This window comes from Rhinolophus sinicus, chromosome 4 (genome assembly GCF_057876585.1).
Source record: "Rhinolophus sinicus isolate RSI-liver-muscle chromosome 4, RSI-T2T, whole genome shotgun sequence".
Classification (NCBI taxonomy): domain Eukaryota; kingdom Metazoa; phylum Chordata; class Mammalia; order Chiroptera; family Rhinolophidae; genus Rhinolophus; species Rhinolophus sinicus.
In genome coordinates, this window is record NC_142504.1 from 117959925 (window position 1) to 117984496 (window position 24572).

The 24572-nt window shown below is 49.6% G+C and overlaps 1 protein-coding gene across 11 annotated transcripts in view; it reads left to right on the top strand.

The window, feature by feature from the left end:
- The window catches only part of ATP9B (ATPase phospholipid transporting 9B), a 172920-nt gene that overhangs the window by 126288 nt on the left and 22060 nt on the right, over positions 1-24572 (top strand). For all 11 annotated transcript variants that reach the window (XM_019715633.3, XM_074339808.2, XM_074339811.2 and 8 more), the window contains 7 exons: positions 4758-4870; positions 7575-7811; positions 17392-17553; positions 18184-18276; positions 20905-20988; positions 21382-21552; positions 23297-23395. In XM_019715633.3, the coding sequence (XP_019571192.3) occupies positions 4758-4870; positions 7575-7811; positions 17392-17553; positions 18184-18276; positions 20905-20988; positions 21382-21552; positions 23297-23395 (959 nt within the window). The remainder of the gene's footprint in view (positions 1-4757; positions 4871-7574; positions 7812-17391; positions 17554-18183; positions 18277-20904; positions 20989-21381; positions 21553-23296; positions 23396-24572) is intronic.

Here is a 24572-nt window from a genome sequence, read left to right on the forward strand (position 1 = left end):
GTAGAACAAAGCCATCACCGAAAACACCCACTGGAAGGACAAGACGCACATTTTCATTGTAGCATCCATGACCCAAGATGCTGTGTGGCTTGGACCTGAATCACATGTACATTTCCTAGGACGGCGCCATCTGTGCTGGGACGCACTGTCGCCACACTGCGCGAGGCCGTCTGCTCATCGGTGCTGTCACAGGTGGGGCGAGGAGTAGCAGCAGTACCCGGCCTGCTGGAACATGTGCTGGCGCCTTCGGCGGAATGCACGTGCCAGCCCTACTGTGCGCAGTCCTACTGTGCAGCCATCAGTCGCTGTGCACGTGGGTACGAGCGCTGCAGTTAGCATGGGGGAAGGGGCAGGTGTGACGCTCACCACGCAGCAGTTAGCAGGGCACACAGTACTGGGGCCATCGTCCTGACAAAGCCCGTGTGCAGCAGGCTTTGTTTTCCCCTTCAGGAATCATAAACAAGCCTTTTGTCAAAAGACCTCTTCTGTCTGTGGAGCCTCCATCATGACCAGGTCACTGGGACGCTCAGACCTAGTGGCTCTCTCGGCTTCTGCCTACCTCAGTTAGTCCCGCCCCTTTGCCAAGTTTCAAACTTGGGACATAGTAACTTCTGCTATATTCGAATGACAACTGTGAAAGCTATCAGTTGGTTGAAATCATGAAGATCATTTAAGATAGATTTGGAAAAATGTTTGCATTACTGACTCTTAGTAACCAGTTTAGTCTCCACATTATCTGCTGTGCAAGTTGGGGTAGAAAGTCTGAAACCGGCATTGACCTTCTGGAAAGTCAGCTATGAAATAAAAGAAATCCTTGAAATTTTAAAAAAGTGTTTTCAGGATTCATCTTAAAATGTTAAGAAACTGTATGTGCCACGCATCTGAAGGAATGTCTGCATGAATACTTCAGTTTCTTCAACCCAACAAGATATTCAAACGGCAGCATATCACACACAAATATTTCATTGTTCGTTCGATGAGAAATGCTACTCATTTGTTTGAATATATCAGTTTTAAACAGCTTAAAGCAACTTAGAAATTGTGGAAGATGCAGCAGTTATCACACCATGTTTGATTCAAATGGCAGACCATCAGAATGTATCTCAGCATTTGGCATAACTGCCATACATCCTTCCCACAGTCTAAGTTTCTAATGTTTTCACCACGCTACACAGCCACCTGTACACACCAGCCGTCGTCCCCATACGGTTCCATCCTCCAGCCCCGCCCTCGATAATGCCTAATCTACTTCCTGCTGCAGTGGATTTGCCTATTCCGGACTTTTCACATACGTGGAGTCATCCCTTAGGTGGCCTTTTGTGACTGGCTGCTTCTACTCAGCATTCAGGGTTCATCCACATTGTAGCAACTGTCAGTGCTTCACTCCTTTTCAAGGCTGAGTAACAGTCCATGGTGGATACACCACATTTTATTACCATTTATCAGTTGATAGACATTAGAGTTGTTTCTGGGCTTTGCCTATTCTGAGTAATGTTGCTGTGAATATTCAGGGTTCTCACCAAGGCAATTAGACAAGAAAAGAAAAATGCGTCTGTACTGTAAAGGAGAGTAAAGCTACGTGTGTGGCATGGTCTTTATATAGGAAATCCTAGAGAATCTTCTAAGTATCTATTAGGACCAATAAGTGAGTTTAGTAAGGTTTTAAGACAGAAGAGCAATATACCAAGATGAACTGTTTCTATGCACCAGAGATGAACAAAACAGAATTAAGTAAACGGTGCCGTTTATAATGGCATTGAATATACAGTCAGTGGTTCATAGTGTTAAGATGCAGCAGTATTCCCCAAACTGCACAGTCCCTCTCAAAGTCCCAGCTGCCTCCTTGGCGGAAACGGGCAAGCTGGTTCTGCAGTTCTTATGGAACGTGAGGGACTCTTCCAGTACCTTCTCGGGAAAAGAGCAGAGCTGCAGGACTCACATGCCCCCCATTCAAAATGTACAACAAAGCTACACTAGTCAAGGCGGCGTGTTTCTGGCCGAAGGACAGACGTGGCGTCAAGGGAGTAGAACTGAGGGCCCAGAAATACTACGTTATGGGCAGTTTTCGACAAGGGCACCAAGACCTTCAATGGGGAAAGAACGGGTTTTCCAACAAAGGGTGCCGGGAAAACTACACATCCACACGCAGACGAACGTACCTGGAACCCTGCCTCCCACATTAAAGAGAGTAACTCAGGTGGCTCGAGGGCCTGAACGTAAGCACTCAAACAGCCAGAAGCTGCTGTAAGTTTGCTCTGTGTCTCGTTCTCCACAGCTCAGTTAAGCCATTGAATAAAGGCCTTGTGGGCGTCTCCCTACCTGAAGACAGAGCTTTGTAAACACCCAGAAGAGAAAGGAAGAGCTCAGATCTGGGCTTCGGGTATCTGTTCAATTATGTTAAACTAAATGGGGAAATGCATCCATGTGTTCAGTACTTTGGCATCTGCTTGTACGTGTCCTTGGTAACCATCTGGGATTTTTGCGCACAGTAGGATTACCCAGGGCTCCCTGCAAATGGTAGCGAGAAGCAAAGTGTGAGAGCATTTGGGGTTGGGGGTCTCAGGACTGCTAACACCACTGACAGCTAGCTGAAGTGACAATGCGCATACCCGGCCCCTGACTACTGTCTGGGGAGCACGTATCAGGCGCGCCCCTGGCTGTGGAGTCTCTGTGGTCCCTGGAATTTACCCCATTCGGGAACGCCAAGTTTCCCGTCCCTTGTCATCTCGGGGGAAAGATGCTCCAAAGTAAATGACCTATCATCTGACTCAAATATGTGACACTTCCAACCCAGCACCTGTCGACAGCACAGGAGAAGGTTCGAAGATGCGAGGTCCTGAGGGGAGAGCCCCCACTCACACGTGTGGCCTGAGTAACCCGCGTGTCTCCAGCCTGGAGACCAGCCGCAGTGGGGTCGCCAGCAGCTACTCAGCCTGCAGCAGATGAGCCGCCGGCTTTCACCAGTCAGCTTCAGGGGAGGGAGGAGAAAGCAGTCGGAGCAGGGAGACCTCCCCAGAGCCACATCCAGACAAACTGAGAACAGGACGCCCCGAAACACCTGGAAATTCAAACCCTGCACTACTGCCGGCTGTGGGACCCCTTGCGGTTGTGTGTGTTTTTATTAATAACGCTGCATGCTGGTGGACGAAGTGGCATGCCTCACTGGTTTCAGCAGCCGTATGCGGGGACAGTGGCTGGGGTCGCACGAGGGAAGCAGGCCCTCAGAGCGCTCCCTGAGGAGCCTCACCGCTCTGCTCCCGGTGGTGTCCTGCCGCGGATGCAGGTTTGACATTGCAGGGCCTTGCATTTGACCTTTCTCACATTTCTGATTGAAACTTCCTGCACACATTTGTTTTACCCCAGCTGTAGGCATGCACACAAGAATGATGCCCACGTGCCAGTGCACCTTTCCAGGGAGCATTTCCACACGGTAAATGCTATTATTTCCAGGAAAGTGAGACATGTGACAACAGTAAGACATCCAAAATCAGCATCCTTCTCTCCAAATCAACTCTCTTACTAATGCAGAATATCATGTGTGCCAAGGAAAACAGATATCAGAATTTTTTGGGTGTTTTGTCCCCGTGTGAGAAGTCCAGTCTTCACTGTAATTGAGTGGCTGTGGGATTGTCCCTGCTCACGTAGGTGATACCACCAGCATCTGAAATGAGCAGAAAAGCCCAGGGAGGCGACCTCGCACGCACCACATTCCATCCCAGCACCTAATGTGCACATGTGCGGTGTGTCAGCTTCCGCGTTTGCTTTCCTTCAGTGAAAATGGCTCAGCAAGAGTTATATGCGCAAGGGTGTGTGTGTTTCTATAGTGAGTAACGTGTATAAAATGTTCAGATTCTCCTTGCGGTTATAGGTGTATGACATTGTGAATTCAGGTGCCACCGTTCATGAAATTCACCAGGTTTTTCAAATCTGCAGTGTCACCTGACTGCCTGTCTCTTCATGACGTCACTTCATAGGAAGCTGAAACCACAAATCTCGTAGAATTGACCTCTCGTGCACCTCTTAAACTGCCTTCTTTACCTCCCGAGAGAGGTGCTGACTCGTGCCCAAGATCACCTTCGTCTTTGGCCCAGCCGACTGGCAGTCCCACGGACTGACCACTTGACCACTTGGCTCGCTCTCGTTGGCAGAGGGGCCAGCATGACGCAAGCACCTTTGGTAGCAGGTCACTCAGCTAAAGAGAAAACGCCTTTCCTTTCACTCGCCTCCTCTCGTCCTACTGATGCAAACGGACGCTAAGAGTTAAATGCATCTGGTTTTGTTCCGTGGAAATACTTAATTTTTCAAAGTAGGGTTTTTGAAACTGATAGACACACTAATTTGGGTCTAGTTGATGACTTGCTCAGACAGTTCTCTAGTGCAACCGTAAAGCTAGTTACTCAGTTTTGCAGTTTGATGCCTGTCTCTTTCAGAATGGGCAAAAATGTCATTTATGTTATACCAGGTAACAGATCTGATCTGAAAGGCAGAGCTAGACTTCCTTCATGCAGATAGAACCCTTCACGTTATTGAAAGCTATTAGAAAGGGCACTTGCCATGCTAGGCAGAAAACTGCTTGTCCTCACTAGGAAATGAAAAGAGTGGCAGGTGATGTTTCCAGAGATTGTATCACAGGATGGAACGTTCTGGCAGCAGGTGAAGGCTGCCCAGCCTGTGGGCGTGAACCGCGGGTCCAAAGCGGTGAACTTGGAGAGCGACCTGCCTGCCTGCCTTACTGTTGTTGTCACTTGCTGTCGCAGGAACCCTCACGCAAAACGAAATGGTGTTCAAGCGGCTGCACCTGGGCACTGTGTCCTACGGGATGGACACGATGGACGAGATCCAGAGCCACGTGAGGGACTCCTGCTCACAGGTGAGCCGCCGCCTGTGGTGCCATAGGTGCCAGACGGGCGTGTCTGTGCCGCAGACCCTATTCACCCTCCGTTTTCTTAGTGAATTGTTTGCAAAAATGATTCAGTAAAGATAGTATTTGACGAATACAGAGGAGAATGCTGCTTCAAGTCTGTGTCTTAACAGTCCCTGTTTTTCTCCATAATTAGGAAGACTTCCTTGTGCATCCCTTTGTTTCTTTCACTTTTCCAGTAAACAAAGTAGGGAGCATAGCGCTAGGAGCCGGGCATTGCCTGTCACCCACTTCAGCGGTTACCCGTGCCCGGCGCAGTGGTGCGCCCGTTTCACTCTCCTCCACCAAAGGCTGTGGAAGGAAACGCACGCATCACGTGATCTCATCGTACGTGTTTGGCCTATATCTCTAATAGCTAAGGACTCCCTTTTTCTGACATGACCTAAATCTTGTCTTTTTCACGGGGCCTCACAGGAGCTGCCTGAGGTTGTAAGAACAGGAACTGTTTGCTCTCACGGGAGGACGCAGGCAGTGACAGCAGGTGCCAGCCCGTGTGGGCAGCGAGCTCCCTGCCAGGGAGACTGTGGCCAGGAATCCCTGTGACATTCCAGGCCCCTCAAGTCGGACATGTCACGGCCAGTGCACATGCACAGATCACGCTGAGGTCAGCAGGGGGCTTGGAGACACGGGCCATTTTTCAGTGTCTGCTGTTAGGCTCCACAGTCTCCACAGCTGTGTTCCCAAGTTGAGTTTGCGTCTCCCTCACCTGAACTTGTTCTTACCTGTCCCGTAGCTGGGAATCACTGGCCCAGAGGCTCAGACTTAGCAACCAGGCAGTGGAGGCGCGCGCCTGCAAGACTGCAGTCTGTCAATGCCTGTCGCTCCCCAGGCTTTTCTCTGCTGCCCTGATTTGTGTGCAGTCTGCTGACCAGGTGTGTCAGCTGCAAGGTGGGCGGCCCACAGGGCTGTGAAGGCCATGCACATGCGGGCCTGCTCCCCGGGCTCCTGTGGGCACAGCCGGCCACTTCCCTGCAGAGGCTGCAGACTGTGTTTCTACCACTTGTTTCCAACTGCGTTTTGCACAGACTGGACGGAATTACACTTGCCCTTTGCTGGTTTCCCACGCACGCTGACAAAGCTCAGTGTGTATTGTCAGCCTCAGACTCAGGGTCGTGAGACCTTCTCCTGCTTCAGTAATATTTACCAGTCTGGCATAAGATCTGTCAAATGGAAAGATCTTACATGTGTTCTTATTTATTATAAGCACACACACAGGCACACACACTTAATCCCAAGCACTTTATTAATTCGATGTCATTTATTTCAATACAAGTATTTTGTAACCTAAAACATTTATCAATGGAAGACCTCCCTTCCTGTTCATCTGTGTCTGGACTGAAATGGTGCCAGGTGACATCTGATTTTAAAGAATTAGTTTATATCATCCATGAATATGATTTTAATAACTCCAAATAAGTGATTGTGGTAGGAAAAAATAAAAGCAGAAAAGGTGAGTCATTATGTAACAACAGCAAATATTTAACATTTATTCCCAGCTAGGACTTTAAACCTTCTTTTACTAAAAGCTACCTGCTGATGACCTGGTTAGACAGTACTTTTTGTGTGACCGTGACTTTGTTTCTATGTCTTGTCTTATTATGAAGATGACAGCATTCCGCCAGGTCATGACACGACTAATTCACACAAAGCTCTTATGATCCGATTCTGTGTCCCACTGAAAGCATTTGGTGATGGACTGTATCATCGTTAATAGAATTGGTGTGAAATTCAGTGACACAGCCACCGGCGAGCACAGTGTAACCCAGCAGGCGTCCGGTGGCATGGCAGGCAAGATGCAGACGTGGGGTCCGAAGTGCCAGTTGCCGGGTGCCCCCCGAGACCTTCATTAGAGGATGGCACTGCAACTTGAGGGCAGAATGGCTGGGCTGCAGCACCTTGCACACCCCATCTAAAAGCCACACGCTCGGTTTCTAGGGACGATTGTCACAAGTGACTGAAGTTAGGACACATTTGACCGTTCTGCTTTGGTCGGGAGAGTGTCCCCTCTGTGTCCCCTGAGTAGGTGGTGGAAAGGCGCCGCTTGGCTGGTGCAGTGAAACTCCTGAACACAGTGAGTGTGACGAGGGCCAGGCGAACATCAGTGCTCGGGGGGTTGTTGCTTCGAGAATGGGATTTTGAACTGTGACGTGGGGTCCTCCTCCCTCCGGACGCAGTGACACTGTTCAGTTGTTCGGATCTGCAAAGCTACATGCTGACCTCACAGACTGTTGCGAGCTGGTATTAGGGACGGTTTGTGCCGTTTTCCATAGCGCTTTTTAAAGAAAAGGGAAAGCAGTTGGTATCCTACAGCGATCTGTTTTGTTCTTTGACTGTTTTTAGGGCGTGAACAGAGATTAAGGACTTAGCAAATTAAAGCCATGGTTAAAGTGAACCTAGTAAAAGGAAGTTGTCAGATTTTTAAGTATTCTAGCAAACCTTTTGGTGAACTTGACAACTGGGAAATAGCGATGCGGGGACAAGAAAACGTATCCTACCAATAGATATTATGTGGGAGACAATCAGAACCAAGTCAGAATCAAGTCAAGCTGCTTTTCTTACTCCTAGCCAGTCAGCTTATAAAACTAATACATGTTATTAATTCCAGTATCAACTATGCTTTATCTTTAATTTTGTGACATTCCGTGTTTTGCAGCTGCATTCTCAAGCCACCAGTTCAACCCCACCCAGAAAAGCCCAGTCTTCAGCCCCCAAAGTGAGGAAGAGTGTCAGCAGTCGAGTCCACGAAGCAGTGAAGGCCATTGCACTGTGCCACAACGTGACCCCCGTGTACGAGCCGCGGGCCGGCGGGACCGGGGATGCTGAGCACGCAGAGGTGGACCAAGATTTCAGCGACGAGAACCGCACCTACCAGGCCGCCAGCCCCGATGAGGTCAGTCGGGCCGCTGCTCGGGGCACAGAGCTGTCACCTTGTGGTTCCATTTGGACTCAGAGACGTGAGCGTGAGTCCTTTTCAGGCGTGAACAGGGAAGCTGTGTCAGAGTGTTTAACTCGCGCTTTAGCAGTAGGCCGGCCACCCTCAGGTAAGTGCGGCCTTTGGCGTCCGTGCACTTGGTCCTAATATGTCCACGCATCTCAAAACTCCTTACAGGAGAGAACAGAAAAGTCAGCTTTTTAATGAATCTGTTGAAACTCGACAGGCTGCCTTGTTCAGATGTTTTCTTACCTCCAAGTGAATCATCCGGTTTGCATGTTAAATTTCCAGTGGTTTTTGCCAGGACTTAGGTACGGTATATCTTTCCAAAAGAGAATTGAAATGTAAATAATTTTTTCAATCTGTAGGAGACTGAAATGGTAAAATCTTAAATATGATAATTAGTCATTTCTACATCATTCTTTGATTTTTAGGTTGATAAAATCCGCTATTAAACTGATTGGCCCAGTTCCTGTGCAGTCTTAGTATATTTTGCACAGTTTTCTCAGACACTCTTTGCACGCAGGCTGCTTCGGGCCGTCCTGTGGAGCAGTGACAGCAGCCATGGGAGCAGCATACGCCAACAGCCTGCTTCACATAAGGTGTAAAACGGGCTTGTAGAGGAAGTAACGCCTCCCACACCCCCAGAAAAGGTCTGACCTGGTGTGTTAAAGAGAGGAGGCTGGTGAGTCTCGTTAACAAATGTATTCAAATGAGAAAAGTCTTTTTGCTATGACAGCATCTCGGTCAAGAAACTAGGTGCCACCCAACCCCACCATGGGGTGACGCGGTCACAAAGACAGGCAGTCACACGAGTTGGCGAGTATGGGGAGGATGGACGCCCTGATATTGCCATTAAGAATGACAGGTGATGAAGGAAGTGGCAGACGGGGTGCTGCTGTGACGTGTGGCACACAGCCTGGGGCGTTCACAACCGCACCCCTAGTTTGCAGTCAAATATAACGCTTTGAAACGTCAGCAAAGACATTGTCCGAGGATAACCAGAACTAGTGTGCACCCAAGCACGGTCTGAGCAGACGCGTCGGGGCCCGCCAGGCAGGGTCTCATGCCTGTGTCTCGTGCGGGCTTCTCGAAACAGAAGAAGCTGCTTCTCTGTGGCCCGGGACCAACGGTCCTCTGCTCTCCATGGACATTGGTTGTGACTCTGTCCTGCCGGGTCTCCTCCCCCGCGGCCCCTCGTGTCCTGTGTGGGACTCCTGGGGAGCAGGGGTGGGCACACCAGCAGCCGCTCCTGCCCTGTCTCACGTCAGCGGATGGTGGTTTTGTCTTGTTCCTCCTTCTCTTTATATTTGCCTTTCTCTGTATACGTGCTCAGTTCCACCAACACTGGCCGCTCCATTCTGAAAATCCAGTAAGTGGCACCGCAGTTGGAACCACCGAGTCTTGTCAACCTTTCCTTGGGACATGCTTCTAGGATATCAGACAAACGCTACGCATGACAAAGGAGGGCCGTGCTAAGAGGACGCGTCACCCTCTTGCACAGTTGGCTAAGTTTCAGAGGTGGGTATGCTCCGATGTCCCTCCTGCAGTCACCAAAGGGACCTAAAGTCCCTGTGACCTCATGATAGTAACGAACAGTGGGAAGAAACCCTAAATGTGCCAGCAGAGCTCCATGCCTCTGCTCTGTTTTTTGAAAACCAAATTTATTTTTGGAGCTTTAATTACATAGACATGTCCTTTTTTGTTTAGTTAAGAAATGATCATTCTACCTAAATTAGAGACTACATGTCATTTGTCATGTGAGAGCTTAAAGGTGGTGAAAAAACAGCAGAAAGGGTGAAAGTTGGTTTTTGGAATGTGGAGACCTGAGCACACTCCCCTTGGTTATTCCTCCCCCGAAGCACGTGGGGGCCCCTTTCCCAGCCTCCGCACAAACCTGCTGCCCTCCTGTTCTGCGCACGGTCGTCAGCACCCCGCCGCGTCTGTCACGTGCGTCTGTCACGTGTCCGCACCCATGCTGCCCTCCCCCCCAGGCCGTAGTGGGTCTTCCTTGAGAATGCGTCCCCAAATGCAGCCTCGCAGCCTGAGGTAGCTGCACCAGCCCTCCGCCATCCGTGCCACCTGCCTCCCCAGTGAGCCATGCGTGTGACGCAGGCCAGCCTGCCTGGGGACTCTGCTCACGTGGCCACCACATGCTTGGGAACCCACAGAGGCTCACATCACGCCCTTGCACGTAGCGCCACCAGCCTGCATCTTCAGTGGTGCCCAGCGTGACCCGTTCACTGGGTCCCCAGAGCCCGATTCCTGCCTCCTCCGATTCTTGCCTCTGTCCTGCTCTGTCCAAGGGGAACGCTCGTCAATACTCGAGCACCTGACGGGGGCACGTCTGGGTTGGGCGTGCCTCCTGCGGCTTGGGGACATGGCACTTCTCCCAATTTGAAGTTTGCATAGTAAGCTTATTACTTGAATATTCAGAGTTTATTCGACCACAAAGAGTGAGAGAAGCTGAAGGAAAGGGAGCCTCTCAAAGCTTCATCGTCACCTGCCGCCGTCGTCCCCAGCCTCTCGTCCTGTAGGCCCCATCGGCGCTGCGTGCCCTCGGGTCACTGCGGCGCGTCACGGTTACACGCCGCTCCATTCTGTCTGGTCTCGTATGACACTCGTCTCGCTCACAGGTGTTTGTCTGCCTTAGCCGGCCGATGGCCCTCAGGCAAGAGGGAGGGAGGGGACCGAAGCCGTGCTCGTCACCTGAAGGTGAATCTCAGGAGTGTGGGCCTAAACCCCACGCCCCTGGACGTTGAGGCGGGGGCTGGATGCTGTTACTCAGCTGGGCTGTGTGACAGGCGTGTTTGCCTTGGGGGACATCCTAAAACGGTGATGAAACACTCACGTGCTCTTTGTGCCTTGCGATGCCACGTGGGAGCTGAAGGCCGGGTGAGCTGTCGTGTTCTGGGTGTGGAGGTGGCCCAGGGTGGGGCACAGTCACCTGCGGGCACAGACCCGGGGTGTGTGGCCCAGCTCCGCACCGCTCTGCACATGCGCTCTCCAGGCCCGTGCCAGCACCTCGCAGAAGCACCACGGTTACCGCGCACAGGTTACGTGGGGCGAGAACTGGGAAAATCTCATGGCCACACCCACTGTGACTTTTGGAATCATGTACGTGTGTGTATCAGTTGTTTTTAATTTGGTCGTAGCAAACCTAGGAGAAAATGCAGAGTTCAGCAACCACATGCAACTGTGGGGATCGAACACTGGTCAGATGAATAGGTAAGATTTACAAGGTCTGTGAGCCGCCATTTCCAGCACGGGCGTCGAGACAAACAGAGGGCACTGGTCACTGCTCTTTGAAAGGAAATGGGCCACATCTTTTTTCTTACAAAGACAGGGTTAAACATATTTTTTTATATTAAAGCGTTGTAGAAATTCTCAAATTTTTCATATGATCATCTCCCCGTCCTAAGCTTGGGAAACAGACCACAGATGTGTCGCAAGGAAAATTTTATTTAAAGTTTTAAAAATACTTTATTCCATATTTTCCTTATTACTTGCCAAAAACAAATACAAATTTTTGTTGAAAATACGTGGGATTTTTTTATCTTTAGGTTTTTGTATGTCATAACCCTTTTTAAGCCTTAAATTAGGAATTCACAATAGGAAAGGATTTCTTTGATCCAAAGATTACTAGAACTAAATAGAAAATGCTAATCTTATATTTAAATTTGTATTTGTTTAAAATTTCTTCCTACTTTGGGAATTGAACAATGATTGAAAGTACCAGAATATTAAATAACCTTTAGGAAACCCCTAACACACATTTGAGACGGAATGAAAATCATAATTTTTGAAGAGCCATGTTGATGCAGTGTTTGTAGATCCTGGAAGCCCGGGGAGAAGCGTGTCAGTGGCTCGTTATGTAACCTCTTGAACGTGGCTGCATTGGGCTGATGGGTGATAGCACTTCACGGGAGTCTTATTCTGCGTCCGCAGGGGGCTCGTATAACCCGTTCAGTCAGGGCTGTTGTGTTACGTCAGCCCTTAGAGAGACTGGAGCCTACTTCTGCCCTGGTCGTTGAGTCTTACTAGAAGTCACCAGTGGTTCATTGCTCTAAGAGCAGGGAGTTTCGCTTGCCTGTCGCTTTGTCTCCATAGCCTCAGCATAGCGACTCCAGCTTAGCCGCCATTCAGTGTTCCCTGGAAGTTCCTGGGCACAGCTTAAGTCCAGCCCTCTTCAGATGTGTGTCTGGCGGGTGTGCAACGCGGACACTGAGCTGATATCACAAACAGTCCTAGTGGGTGTGAGCTCAGTGCGCAGAGCCGCGGAGAGCCGAGGTCATGGTCCCAGTGACCAGGGCACAGGGCGACACAAACCCTGAAGCCCTTTGCCGTCCTCTGGTCCAACACACATTGGCCATGATTCCCCGCGAGCTGACGGCTGCACAACTGCTATGCATAGTGACTCTCCTGGCCCCGCCGCAGCCACATCCGCTCAGAGGGAAGTTTTACGTTTAAATAGCATTTGAAGGGGTAGATGTCATCTCACTGGGAGATTTATGTACAAGAATCAGCTGAAATTGATGACAAACACAAGCAGAGCATTTGAACCTAGAAGAACATGACGACCTTGGTAGCAGTGCTCCTGGATTGCGGAAGTAAGCTCTGACGCACGCCACACCGGAGTTCTCAGTGCTTATTATAGTGCCTCCGAAGCAGGGCCAGCTGTGCTGCTCCAGCAGCAGGTGTGGGGGGCAGCGCCCTGTCAGCGACACCAGCCCTCCTCTGTGACCTCAGACAGAGTGTGGACGGCACAGCCTGCCATGCCTAGTGATTGGCAGTTTTTCCAGGCAATTAGATTGCATTTTTTGTTCATAATTTCATTAAATTATAACAATGATGGTAATACCACAGTCGAAAATTAAGACATGTCAGTGATCAATTCTGATTGATAAAGTGCGTGGTAAAAATGTGCCCTGGAGTATAGCTGGCAGCTGTGCGTAGGTAATTGCCAGTGTGACAAAGGACATTTCTCCCAAGCTTTTAAAAAATGATAGCACAGAAATTTTTGAATGATGGAACTGCAGACAAACCTTGCCCCATATTATATTTCCTCTCGTGAGATGACTCTTAGAACCACTTTCCATGCTGGTTACGTAGCATGGAGAAGCGTGAATGTGTAAATAAATTGCCTGTGACAGGGATTACCAGACAGTTGTATAGGTCAGTTACTTTGGACCACAGATAAATCCCATACTATAAAAACTTTTCTGGAACAACAAAAAATGTTCAAAGCCTTCTAAATTACTTTATGAAGCTAACTTAATCCTAAATTCAAAATCTGACCAAGGTTACACAAATATGCACACAATAAAAAAGAAATTTACAGATGAACCTTAAGAACAGAGATACAGAAACCCTAAAACATAATGCCGCCAGATCAGACTTAAAGTGGATCAACAAACCATGACCACGTAGCATTTCTCCTAGGGATACAAGAACGCTTCACTGTCACAAAATATATGTTAATATGGTTTAGCCTAGAAATTGGCAGTCACATGGTAACCTTATTTCCATTAGAGACTTTTAAAGGGCATTTAAGTTAAAATTCAGTACCCATGCCTGATCAAAACAAACTAGCCCCCCAAAATCCAATAATGGTAAGTTCAAAATAGGAAGGTACTTTCTTAACACGATGTGTGACCCCAGTCTTACATCATTGTTCTCCGTCGTGCCCAATAAATCCTACAGCCGTTCCCACGTGACGAATAGTAGGAGATGTCTGCTGTCACAGCGCCATTTCCCATTGTCCTGGCAGTGCTACCCGGGACGGTATGTCGGAAAAAAGTCAACAGAAATAATGAAAGGAAATACAGTTGTCGCTTGCACACGATATGAGTGCCATCTTAGTCCCCCCTGCTGTAGGCCAGGGGCCTGATGGGGCTTCCCAGCTCTGGAGCCATCAGCACTCACGTGTCCCTTGCTGTCATTCCTCGGGACTGGCAGTGTCATGGGACAACGCAGAAAAGAGGCAGCTGTGCAGACACCACCTCTGGGCAGGACAGTTGGCCGTAGTCTGCACGGCCTTTGCTTGGGCGTCCTCTGCCACGTGGCTGTCACGCTGTCTGCTGTTGTTCAGTCTGCCCTCCTCCTGTACTGGAACCCCCACATGTGTGCACACTTACGACCCCTTAGTTCTGGCTGTTGTGGGAAGAACTTCCTTTCTTCTTCAGTTCTGTGTGTGACTTGTCTCCTGGTCACCCCGATTCAGTCACTTGGATCCTTTCTAGACCGTCTTTAATTTTTTTTTTTTTTTTAAAGATTTTATTGGGGAAGGGAAACAGGACTTTATTGGGGAACAGTGTGTACTTCCAGGCCTTTTTTCCAAGTCAAGTTGTTGTCCTTTCAATCTCAGTTGTGGAGGGTGCTGTTCAGCTCCAGGTCCAGTTGCCGTTGCTAGTTGCCGGGGGCACAGCCCACCGTCCCTTGCGGGAGTCGAACTGGCAACCTTGTGGTTGAGAGGATGCACTCCAACCCAGGTCCAGTTGCCATTGCTAGTTGCAGGGGGCACAGCCCACCATGCCTCGCAGGAGTAGAACCGGCAACCTTGTAGTTGAGAGGACGCGCTCCAACCATCTGAGCCATCTGGGAGCTCAGCGGCAGCTCAGCTCAAGGTGCCGTGTTCAACCTTAGTTGCAGGGGGCGGAGCCCACCATCCCTTGAGGGACTTGAGGAGTTGAACCGTCAGCCTTGTGGTTGAGAGCCCACTGGCCCATGTTTGGAATCGAACTGGCAGCCTTCGGAGTTAGGAGCATGGAGCTCCAACTGCCTGAGCCACCGGGCCGGCCCCGTCTTTAATTATTTTTAAAAAGCAATGAAAAATCCCAAGTCCTGTTAAGAGGTTAGTTTCCTTTACTCTTTGCCCAAGGCAGTGCCAAGTAACTCAGGTGTCACCCACTCTGCTTTTCCTTCTCTGCCCAGGATGGGGCTGCCCGTGGGCGCCACTGGACAGACACGTGCGGGGCTCACTTCAGACGCCAGCTGCATGTTTGGGGTCCTCGGACTCTGCTCAGGTTATGCTCTTGGCTATGACCTTGAAGGTCAGGTTAAAATCAACCAGGGAAGAGATGTATGGGCCAGGGGCCCAGAGAGACCTGAACTTCCCATTGTCCTCTCCCCGGGGGGGGGGGGGATTCGGACAGCGGTTACCTCTGCCAGCAGCAATATGTGACAACTTCTGTGACAATGTGCACAGAGGACTCTCCACCCAGGAAAGCCTCCTGAGCCTTGGTGTTCGGGGTAATTATTGAGGGTGAACGTGGTTGACACCCCACGTGGCTGACCCTCGTCTCCAGCCCTGTGGCTACCGCGAGCCCAGCGCCCCCTCCGTAAATCATGTAGTGTGCACAGTCAGCGTGGCCTCACATTCCCACGGCTCGAAGGTCACCTCCCAGAGCAGAGAGTAAAGCCAGTCGGGGCGCTGCCCCCATCGAGGGCAGTGTCTCGACCTCTCGTTCCTCCCTGGGCAGAGGTGAGGGGTCAGCATGCTGTCCTGACTGTCACCCCACTGGAGGCATCTGCCGTGGGCAGGTCCTTCAATCTTTTCTAACAGAACATGAAAACCACAAGCAAAGAATTTTTAGATGGCAGTTTCTCACGTAATTTGACAAACGTTAAATGTGTTGCTATCTGTGTGATTTATCTTCTGGAGAGGGAGCATAGAGCTGTTACGAAGTTCACAAAATCGATAGCAGTAGATGTCGGGTCATTTCATTTGTTTCCCACGAAAAGAGAAAAGCATGGGTTCTGTGTAGGGAACGAGAGCATCGGGGTGGGAAGGTAAAATGCTGGGTGGGCCCCCAAACAGTGTTCTCCCAATGCAGCAGCAGTACAGCACTGCACTGTGGTCCCACCCGCCCAAGTGCAGCAGAAATGCGGGCCTGTGGGTTATCTCATGTCACATTTGTCTTATCTCTTTAAATTCAGTGTTCCGGCCTGTTGAGCTCATTTTCAGATTTGACCAGTGGTTTTAGGCACCAAGTAGGTGTCATGCGTACACAGGACAGCTCTTATCTTTCAGTCCCCCACAGACTCAGAGGGCCAAGGTTAAAGAGGAAAGGCTCAAGGTCAGACCTTTTCCTACAGTGTGACTCTTCGAGCACTAACCACTGGGTTGTGTGCTGAGACCAGACCGCCGGTGCAGACTGACCAGTGAGCATGGGCGCCGCGCCTCTCTCAGATTCCTGAACAGATTTCAGCGTAGCTCGTGGCTAAATGACAACAGTCCTAGTCAGTTAAATCTCACTAGTTGACGATGTAATATGTAACATTTTGCTGTCCTAAATTTAAAAATCAGCTAACTGTGACTTTATTAATTTAAATGAAATTTGTATTTTTAAATGGCCAATTGGGGTTGGCGAGAAACGTGCACACTGCACAGCGCTATTCCTACCTCAAAGCAGACTTCTGAATTGTGTCCAGTGATGGGCTGTGGGATAGACTGGGCAGTGGGACCAGGAGAGTGACCTTCGGGACCCCGCAGGGAAGGGAGGCAGTGGGTGAGGAAAGACCAGCAGGAGGGGACTTCCATGCTTTTCTGCAGAAGCGGTGGCATCGGGAGGGACGTGGGGAGGAGTGGCCTGGTGCTCCCAGGCGTCTCGTGCAGACAGGTCAGCTTGGCTGCGTGTCTCAAACGGCACCAGCTGTGCACCCGCCCACACCAGAGAAAATGGCGCCTCAGTCTTTTCTGTTTTGGGGGCTCAGATGAAGACCCACGTCGAGAATGCTGTTGGAGTGCCCCACCCCTTAGGCCTTTTCTGATTGTAACTGAAATCACCAAAAATACAGGGTCGTTATAATTTCACTCTCAATCCTGCTCTTCTGAAATTATTCTGTTCCATTTATCTTAGTCTCACATTACTATGTAAACTTTATAAAACATCAGAAATTTATTTATAAAAGGTGAATTGCGATGTTTGACGATGTGTAAAATAAAATGGAGTTGCAAGTTAGAACCGTGTGAACAGTTACCATGTGTGTCTGACCGTCCTCGACCAGTTGTCCTGCTGGTCTGTGCACTTGTGTACGAGACCCTGAAAGCGTTGGGGACGGTCACCCACATGCGAGAGAGTACAGCCCTTCCTGTTTTGTGTCCTGCGAGCTTTCGGTTTTACATGTGGATGCACTGACTGCAGAGTTGGTCCGTCACCGATTGGTCTCTTGTCTGAGAAAGAGCAGGCGAGCAGTACGGACTCAGGCAGTACGCTCGCAGGCCCCCCGCGCCTCCGCCCTGCGCCTCAGCCTGAGTCCGTCCACATGGACAGCCCTGCCCTGGGCAGCTAGTGAACCTCAGTGAGGTCAGTCACGGTCCTTGTCATAGAAAGTGAAACTGAGGGACTCCACCATGCGGCTTGTTTATCTGTGGAGATACTATTCTAAAGTGAACACTGACAACCCACAAAAGCGAAACGTTCTGGGCACAGTGAGTTGTGAAATTGGTGGCACCTTGGCGAGCATTCTGACCGCAATCCTGTCGGGCTTCCCTTCCTGGGAGCAAGTAGCCTCACATCTCGCTGGTCTCTTCCAGGTGGCCCTGGTGCAGTGGACAGAGCGCGTCGGCCTGACTCTGGTCAACAGAGACCTCACCTCCATGCAGCTGAGAACCCCCAGCGGCCAGATCCTGACCTACAGCATCCTGCAGACGTTCCCCTTCACGTCGGAGGGCAAGCGTATGGGTGTCATTGTCAGGGTACGGCCTGGCCCCAGGCTTCCCTCAGGGTTGCTGCTGCACCGGCTGCTGGGACGTCGCCCTCATTCCTCACTCACATGCTTCAGGCTTGTTACACTGGGTTTTTCTCAGTAAAATCTCAGCGGAAAAATTAACACTCAGAGCTGGTGTGGCTCTGCTAAGACGGCTGAGGCAGAATTAGTAAAAGGTGCTATTTATTAATTTTTGAAATCAGCTAACGCTGTTTTGTTTTGTGTTCACCAGCAGTTTAACTCCAGAATGATCTGTGACCCTAAGGTTGCTAAAATACACCTTGTTAATTGTTTTAGAAAATACCAAAACTCTGTCTTGAAGTTGGCCAAACAGGAAGCTTATTTGATGAAACTGAAAACCTGAGCGAGTTGATGCCGACCGTGCAGTTGCAGGCATCCAGCAAACCTCGTTTCCGCACAGCCGTCGAGACCTGCAGCTGTGTTCTCGGGCCCTGATGGCCAAAGCTCCGGGCGGAGGGGGGCAGCCCTGCGCACAAAAATGCTTGAGCAGCTCACCAGGAGCAGCTTCCCCGAGAGTCGCGTCTCCGACCTCGCCGTCAGAGCGGCCATTCCTTACGTGTGTGGCCTAAACGTACCTGTTTCTCCTCATTCATTCCAGGATGAGTCCACGGCAGAAATCACGTTCTACATGAAAGGCGCCGACGTAGCCATGTCCACCATCGTCCAGTACAACGACTGGCTGGAGGAGGAGGTAACGGGCCGCCTCTGTTGTGCAGACATTTAGATGAGATTCGGTGCGCGGACACAAAACACCCTCTCCCCAGCTTGTTTCTTCCGCTGGTATCACTGGAAGAAACTGGGGTGCCACATTTCAAACCTGACACCAAGACGGTGTTGTTTTTCCACCAGCTCATTTTAAACGATGCCAGTTCTCGGTTTCATAAAGCAGAAGGGATAGAGTACTGTTACAAGTGGCTTACTTTCTTCATGAACAACTATTATAGGTTTCTGTGAATGCGTATAGATATATACAAGTAAGTCCTTATAAAGGATATTTTGTTTATATTGGTGAATAAATAGAAAGCAGTACTAATTGGTCATTAAAAATTCTGAAATAGTAATGTATGTATAGCCAAAGTTATATTTTAATGATACTCATTTTTTAACAAATTATTTGCAAGAAGAATTTAATTCGCATTTTAATCTAATTCTAACTTGTACTCACTTTAGGACTCACTTTAAAAATGGAAAGTAAGATGCAAACATAACCAATGCGCTATTTCATCAAATTCTCTGTAAGCAAATACCATTTGCATTTGGCCGCGTGAGGTTGTATTATTTGTTGTTTCCATTTACGTATTAATAAGAAGCTGGATTTCAAAGTAAAAGCAAAGCCCGGCAATCAGCACGGTGCCTTCTCAGTGCATACACACCACTGTCAGCATCCCGGTGCCCCTCACACCCAACGGGCTGTCACTGCGGCCACACCCCCGTGCATGACGGTATTGGCAATAGGAATCAATAGCCCTCAGGCTCTGCCATTTAATCAGGGACATGAATAAATCAAGCTCCCTGAAGACCTAGCAAAATGCCATAAAAATTACTTTGGGTCATAATGATGCACAATTAATTATAAAATACTTGTTTAATTTATTTAGCTTTATGAGGTCAAATCAATAACTGTCTTGCAACAGACAGACAGTGTCAGATTGTCTCTCGCAAAGATAACTTTATGAAAGAGCCTTTGTGCATTTATTTCGTCAACGTGCAATTTCTCCCCTTAGATGAACTCCTGCCCTCCGCCCCTGTCCCTGATAAGATGGTGCCATGCGCTCAGAGCCTGAGTTCCCGGGGGTTCCTAAGGCCTCAGTCTCAGCACGCTCCCAGGTGGGGCTCTGGGCTATAAACCTGTGTTCTTCAAATATTAAGAAAACACGAGAACCAAAAACGCCAGCACGTTTCCCACATGGTAACATGGAGAGGCCAGTGTTAGGAAACGTGCACTGAACGTCTGCACAGACTTCCCTTAAGCGTGGCCTGTACCAAAGGGGTGTGGGGCACCCAGCCCCCTCCCCCCCCCCCGTTGACTGTTCCTGTAACTGAAACAAGGGCTTAGAATTGGGGAGCAGGGGAAGTGTGATCGTGCCACCGTCCCCTGGGTCCCCACGCAGAGCCTTCTGAGCTGGGACCTCTCTGTCACCCCTTTCTGCCATGTCGACAGTCTGTATATGTAACAGCATCAGAGCTAGTCAACCGCCTGAATTCAAAAAGTTTCAGAAAAGCAGCATGGTTGATGCCATTTACGTGCCTGCAGGTTTTAACGACCTGTCACCAGAGGTAGTGACTGAGTCTCCCTCGTGGAGCAGGTGAAGTCCCTGGAAACACTAGCCTTGCCCTGAGGACATGGTGGGAGGTGGCAGGGTCTCTGCACGTGGCCAGCGGGCCAGAGTGAGTCTGGAAGTTGTGTCTGGCCTGTTTATCAGCCAGCCTGCATGCTTGTCCCTGGGCAATGTGGGATTTCCACTCATGTCTCCAATTCTGATGCATAGAAGGGCACACACTCAAAGTCACGGTCCCCTCAGTGACTGGGACTGCCCGTTGGTGTGGCTGGGGTTGCCTCCCGCAGAGCTGGCACCCGTGCTACAGTGTACAGGTGCAGGACGTCACAGGTCGTGCTGCGGACGCGCCATTCTTCCCTTCCCATCGCAGACACTGACTGTCAGTCATAACACTGCTTTCCCAAGTTTTCTGACTTCTCATTAAAAGAGCTGATTCGTTTGTTTGCGATGCGTGTGCTTAAGTGCACGATCACATGACCGGCTTTGTGGTTTTAAATGTACGCTGGAGACGTTGTCTGTGATTAGTTGGTCTCTAGCTATGAGTTAGAATCCGTACCCTTGGCGTTTGCTAAAAACACCTGCAGAAAGCCCTCTCCTGTCCCCGTGTCACGGTGGCAGAACCTGCCCTGCGTCTGGCACCGCCTTTGCTAGGCCCCTGCTCAGAGTCCATCTAATGATCCTCTGTTACACTATGCAGCCTGGTGTCAACAGTGAAAGTAGTGTAGCTTACAGGTCTGATTTGGGGTGAGAAAGAATTGTGCTTGTTACTTGGAGAGCTGCGCTGTGACACAACTCCATCCTGTGGCTTTGCTTCTCGCCCTCAGAAGTCACTGTGGAATGGGGACTTAATGGGGCAGCGTGTGTACAGGGCAGTGTGCTGTGTGCTGTACACCGCCTGCCAGGGGCGGCTGAAACAGCATCAGCCTGCCGTCCGGCTTGTCTCTCACTTACGCGGGATGGACAGACATCGGCAGGACACTCGCCAGAGAGGGGCTGTCGGGCCGGGCTGGGGCACGTGTCACCTGCGCTTTCTTTTCTAGTGTGGGAACATGGCCCGTGAAGGCCTGCGCACTCTGGTGGTCGCGAAGAGGACGCTCACGGAGGAACAGTACCAGGATTTTGAGGTGAGCGGCCTGACTCTGCTCCCTGATACACACCCAGCCCTTGCACGCCTGGTACCCGCTGTGTGAACTCAGGGGGTCGTGTGGCCCCAGCTCAGGAGCGTCAGAACTTAGTCCCCCAGCCCATACTTCCACCGCGTGTCCAGCCTGCTGGGAAAGGAGAGTCCGCAAGTGACAGGGGAAGCCCCTAATGTCGCAGGTCCTGTGTTCAGTAAGTCCCAAGTGATTGACAGCATAGCCCCTCCCCGTCTTCAGAGCTGACCATGCACAGGTGGACACACGGTGCACACAGCTGTCTGTCCTCAGAGCCGACACGCAGGCCTGGCTGAGCGTGTGCGTGACACACACGAGTGCACATGTGGACACACGGGTGCACACAGCTGTCTGTGTCCTCAGAGCCGACATGCGCAGGCCCGGCTGAGTGTGCACGACCGGGCGCTCAAGGTGGCGGCAGTGCTGGAGAGCCTGGAGCGGGACATGCAGCTGCTGTGCGTCACGGGGGTAGAGGACCGGCTGCAAGAACACGTGAGGCCCACACTGGAGACGCTGCGGAACGCCGGCATCAAGGTACCACCCGGGCCGCCCCGCGCCTTCTGGGAGGTTGGGCGGCTGCGGAGCAGCCATGCTCAGTGACAATATGTGTTTCTGTGCATCACTGCTTTTAAGACTGACTTGTGGACAGGCAGACTGGACACAGAATGGAGGGAGCTTCCCAGCCGCGCCTGGCTTCAGGGCAGGGTGGGCCTGCAGGGTGTGGTGGGAGCTGCCCCCTTGTGGGCGGGCGGGACAGGGACAGCTGTCAGTCAGGACGCACCGAGGGCTCGGTCTGGTGGCGCGATGCGGGCAGTTACCTTTCACCCTGGTCGTTTGCACACTAGTTTTCTTGTGTTTTTCATAATCTGCAAATCAGCCCCTCAATCTCCCGTGCCAGATTATCGGCATATTAGAGCAGTGAGTGTTCTTGCATAAGATTGGAGCATTTGTATCAACTCCTGAACTCTGAGACCTCCTGCAGGCCTCTCTTTTCTTTCCATTTCCTATGGAAAGGAAGCCCACTTTCCCTCTCCATGCGGTGAGAGCGTGTCACTTCAGAGAGCCCTCGAAACGCAAAGGCCCCTCAGCAGGTCACACCGTCCTGAGCTGCAGGCCCATCAGTAGTAGTTCTTGTTCTTCTGTGTCACTTGTTCCTGACAGTGTCAGGTCTCAGGTCTGGCTCAGTCAGGTGCATAAAGATGCGTAAAATGAATGAAAAGCGCAGACACCCAGACACCGAGAACCACACGCAGGCCACAGCCAAGCAAAGAATCCGTGCAAATAACTTTCTTGTTCCTGATCCAAAACTGCCTGTTTGTACATGGTGCATACGGCATCTGAAACACCCACACTGGAAGGTTGTGCTGTTATATGTGTATAAGCTGTCCGATTACCTATGTAATGTCCTGGTTTTGCTCTCATTTTAGACTGAGGACATTTATGTACATACGTGTGTGTGTGTGCCTCTCAGTAAAAGCAGGACTACCGGACATGCTTTGTTTCGTACACCTTTTGGCTTCACTGCCACCTATTTACCCACTTGGAACCACAGCTTCCGGCTGAGAAAGCAGCAAGTTGGCACGGGGTGTGCAGAGGCTCCCAGCTCTTGAGCCATGACCGTGGGACACCCTGGGCCTGTTTGTTTGGCATGGAAGCTGCGTGAACCTGCCTTTTGACGTGTGCACTTGTCTGCCCAGCCTAAGCCATGCGATTCCCGAGCTGCACTCACTCACGTGCCCCAGATCTCAGCCCCGAGTCTGAGCGTCATTTTGCTCTTGCTTGTATTGCTAAGCAAAGCATCAGAGGCTTTTTACTCTGGTGAAGTGTACATGACATAAAATGGACCATCCCAACCACGTTTAAGTGTCTGGTTCACTGGCACCAAACACACTAACAGTGCGTGCAGCCGTCACCTCCATCATCTCATGAGCTTTCTCATCTCCAACTGAAGAAACTCTGTCCCCATTAGACAAAGCACCCCAGCCCCTGGCACCCTGTGAATCTAGGGACCTCAGTGGAGTGGGGAGACACAGCATGTGCCCTTCTGTGGCTGGTATATTTCACTCAGCAGTGTCCTCACAGCTCGTTTCTATTGTGTTGTACCTATGCCGCATTCCACTTGTCCAGCTGTTCATGGACATATGCATTGCTTCACGTTTCAGATAGTGTGAATACTGATGCTGTAAGCATGGGTGTGCCAATGTCCATTCAAGGAGAGATACTTTTAAGAGAGGAAAGTGTAATATAGAGAAGTTCACCAGGTTAAATGGTTTCCTAGATCTGGATGCTGACAGGCGATAAGCTTGAGACGGCCACTTGCATTGCCAAGAGCTCACATTTGGTGTCCAGGACACAGGATATTCACGTCTTCAGACCCGTAAGTATGTGTCCACATCACGTGGAATTGTGTTTTATCTCACGGTGAAAACCTGTTGGATTCGTGAGAACATATACACAGTCACTTAATTACTGAATGTCTGTTTTAAAAGAGAAATATTGTAATTTTCTTACTCAGTTTATAAAAACATGTTAAAAACAGGTTTCTATGAGTTATACACATTAAATGTGATCCAAAGCTGCTTGTTGGTAGTGAAACAAGTTCTAAATTCAAGTCTTTTTTGTTGTACTATTAGAATTGTCTACACAACTAAATATCTGTATTAAAATAGGTGTGTCTGTTGATAAAAACTACATTTTTCTATTAGTTACACACATCACACGTGATCCAGAAGCTGTTTTGTGAAACAAACTCAATACAGAGTAGGAATGTGCTCTAACACCATTTCAGACTAAATGCTCTTCCTTAATTAGCTCAAGGAAAATTAATAGAAATGATCTAAATTTATGTGTTTACTGTATGTATTAGTTATGACTAAATTTAATGCAAACAAAAAATAAAAGTTTCTTGGGTCTTGATTGATGGTGGGAGAACAGACATTGTCTGTCTGTGTCTGTTCTAAATGAAGCACTGGCACCTACAGAAACAGTTATTTGAATATAATTTACATGTAAATAGTTTATTTTGAAGCATCAGAATCGCAAATTAGGCCCTGCAGACTACTATTTGCAATTAAATTATTAATGATTCTGATAAAACTTCAGATCAATTTTTGTTGACTTTTTAGCATTATAGCACCACAAATTGAAATTTCCACAATAAAACCTACCTATTTAAAGATGAGTGTGAGATTAATTTGGGCCACATGAAACTTTTAATTTATTTCTGTCCTGTAATATATCATTTCTTTTATGCCCTATAAAATCTCCACGGAAAGAATGTAAAAAACGAGTATATTGATTTCTGAAATGTTTTCATTCTAAAATTAATGTTATTTCAAGATCATGACTTGGTTTTACTTTTTCAAGTCGTTAACCCTTCACAGTTTGCTTGAACTAACAGAATCAACTTGTGGCGGGGATAACAGGAGCCATTTTACAAAAGCGTTTGCATCAGGTGACATATTTTGAAAGAGACACTTTTAGAGCCTCTGTGCCTCTGCCGCGTGGCTGCGGAGCCGTCTGGCTGCACTGAGATGTCATTCAGATGCACTGTG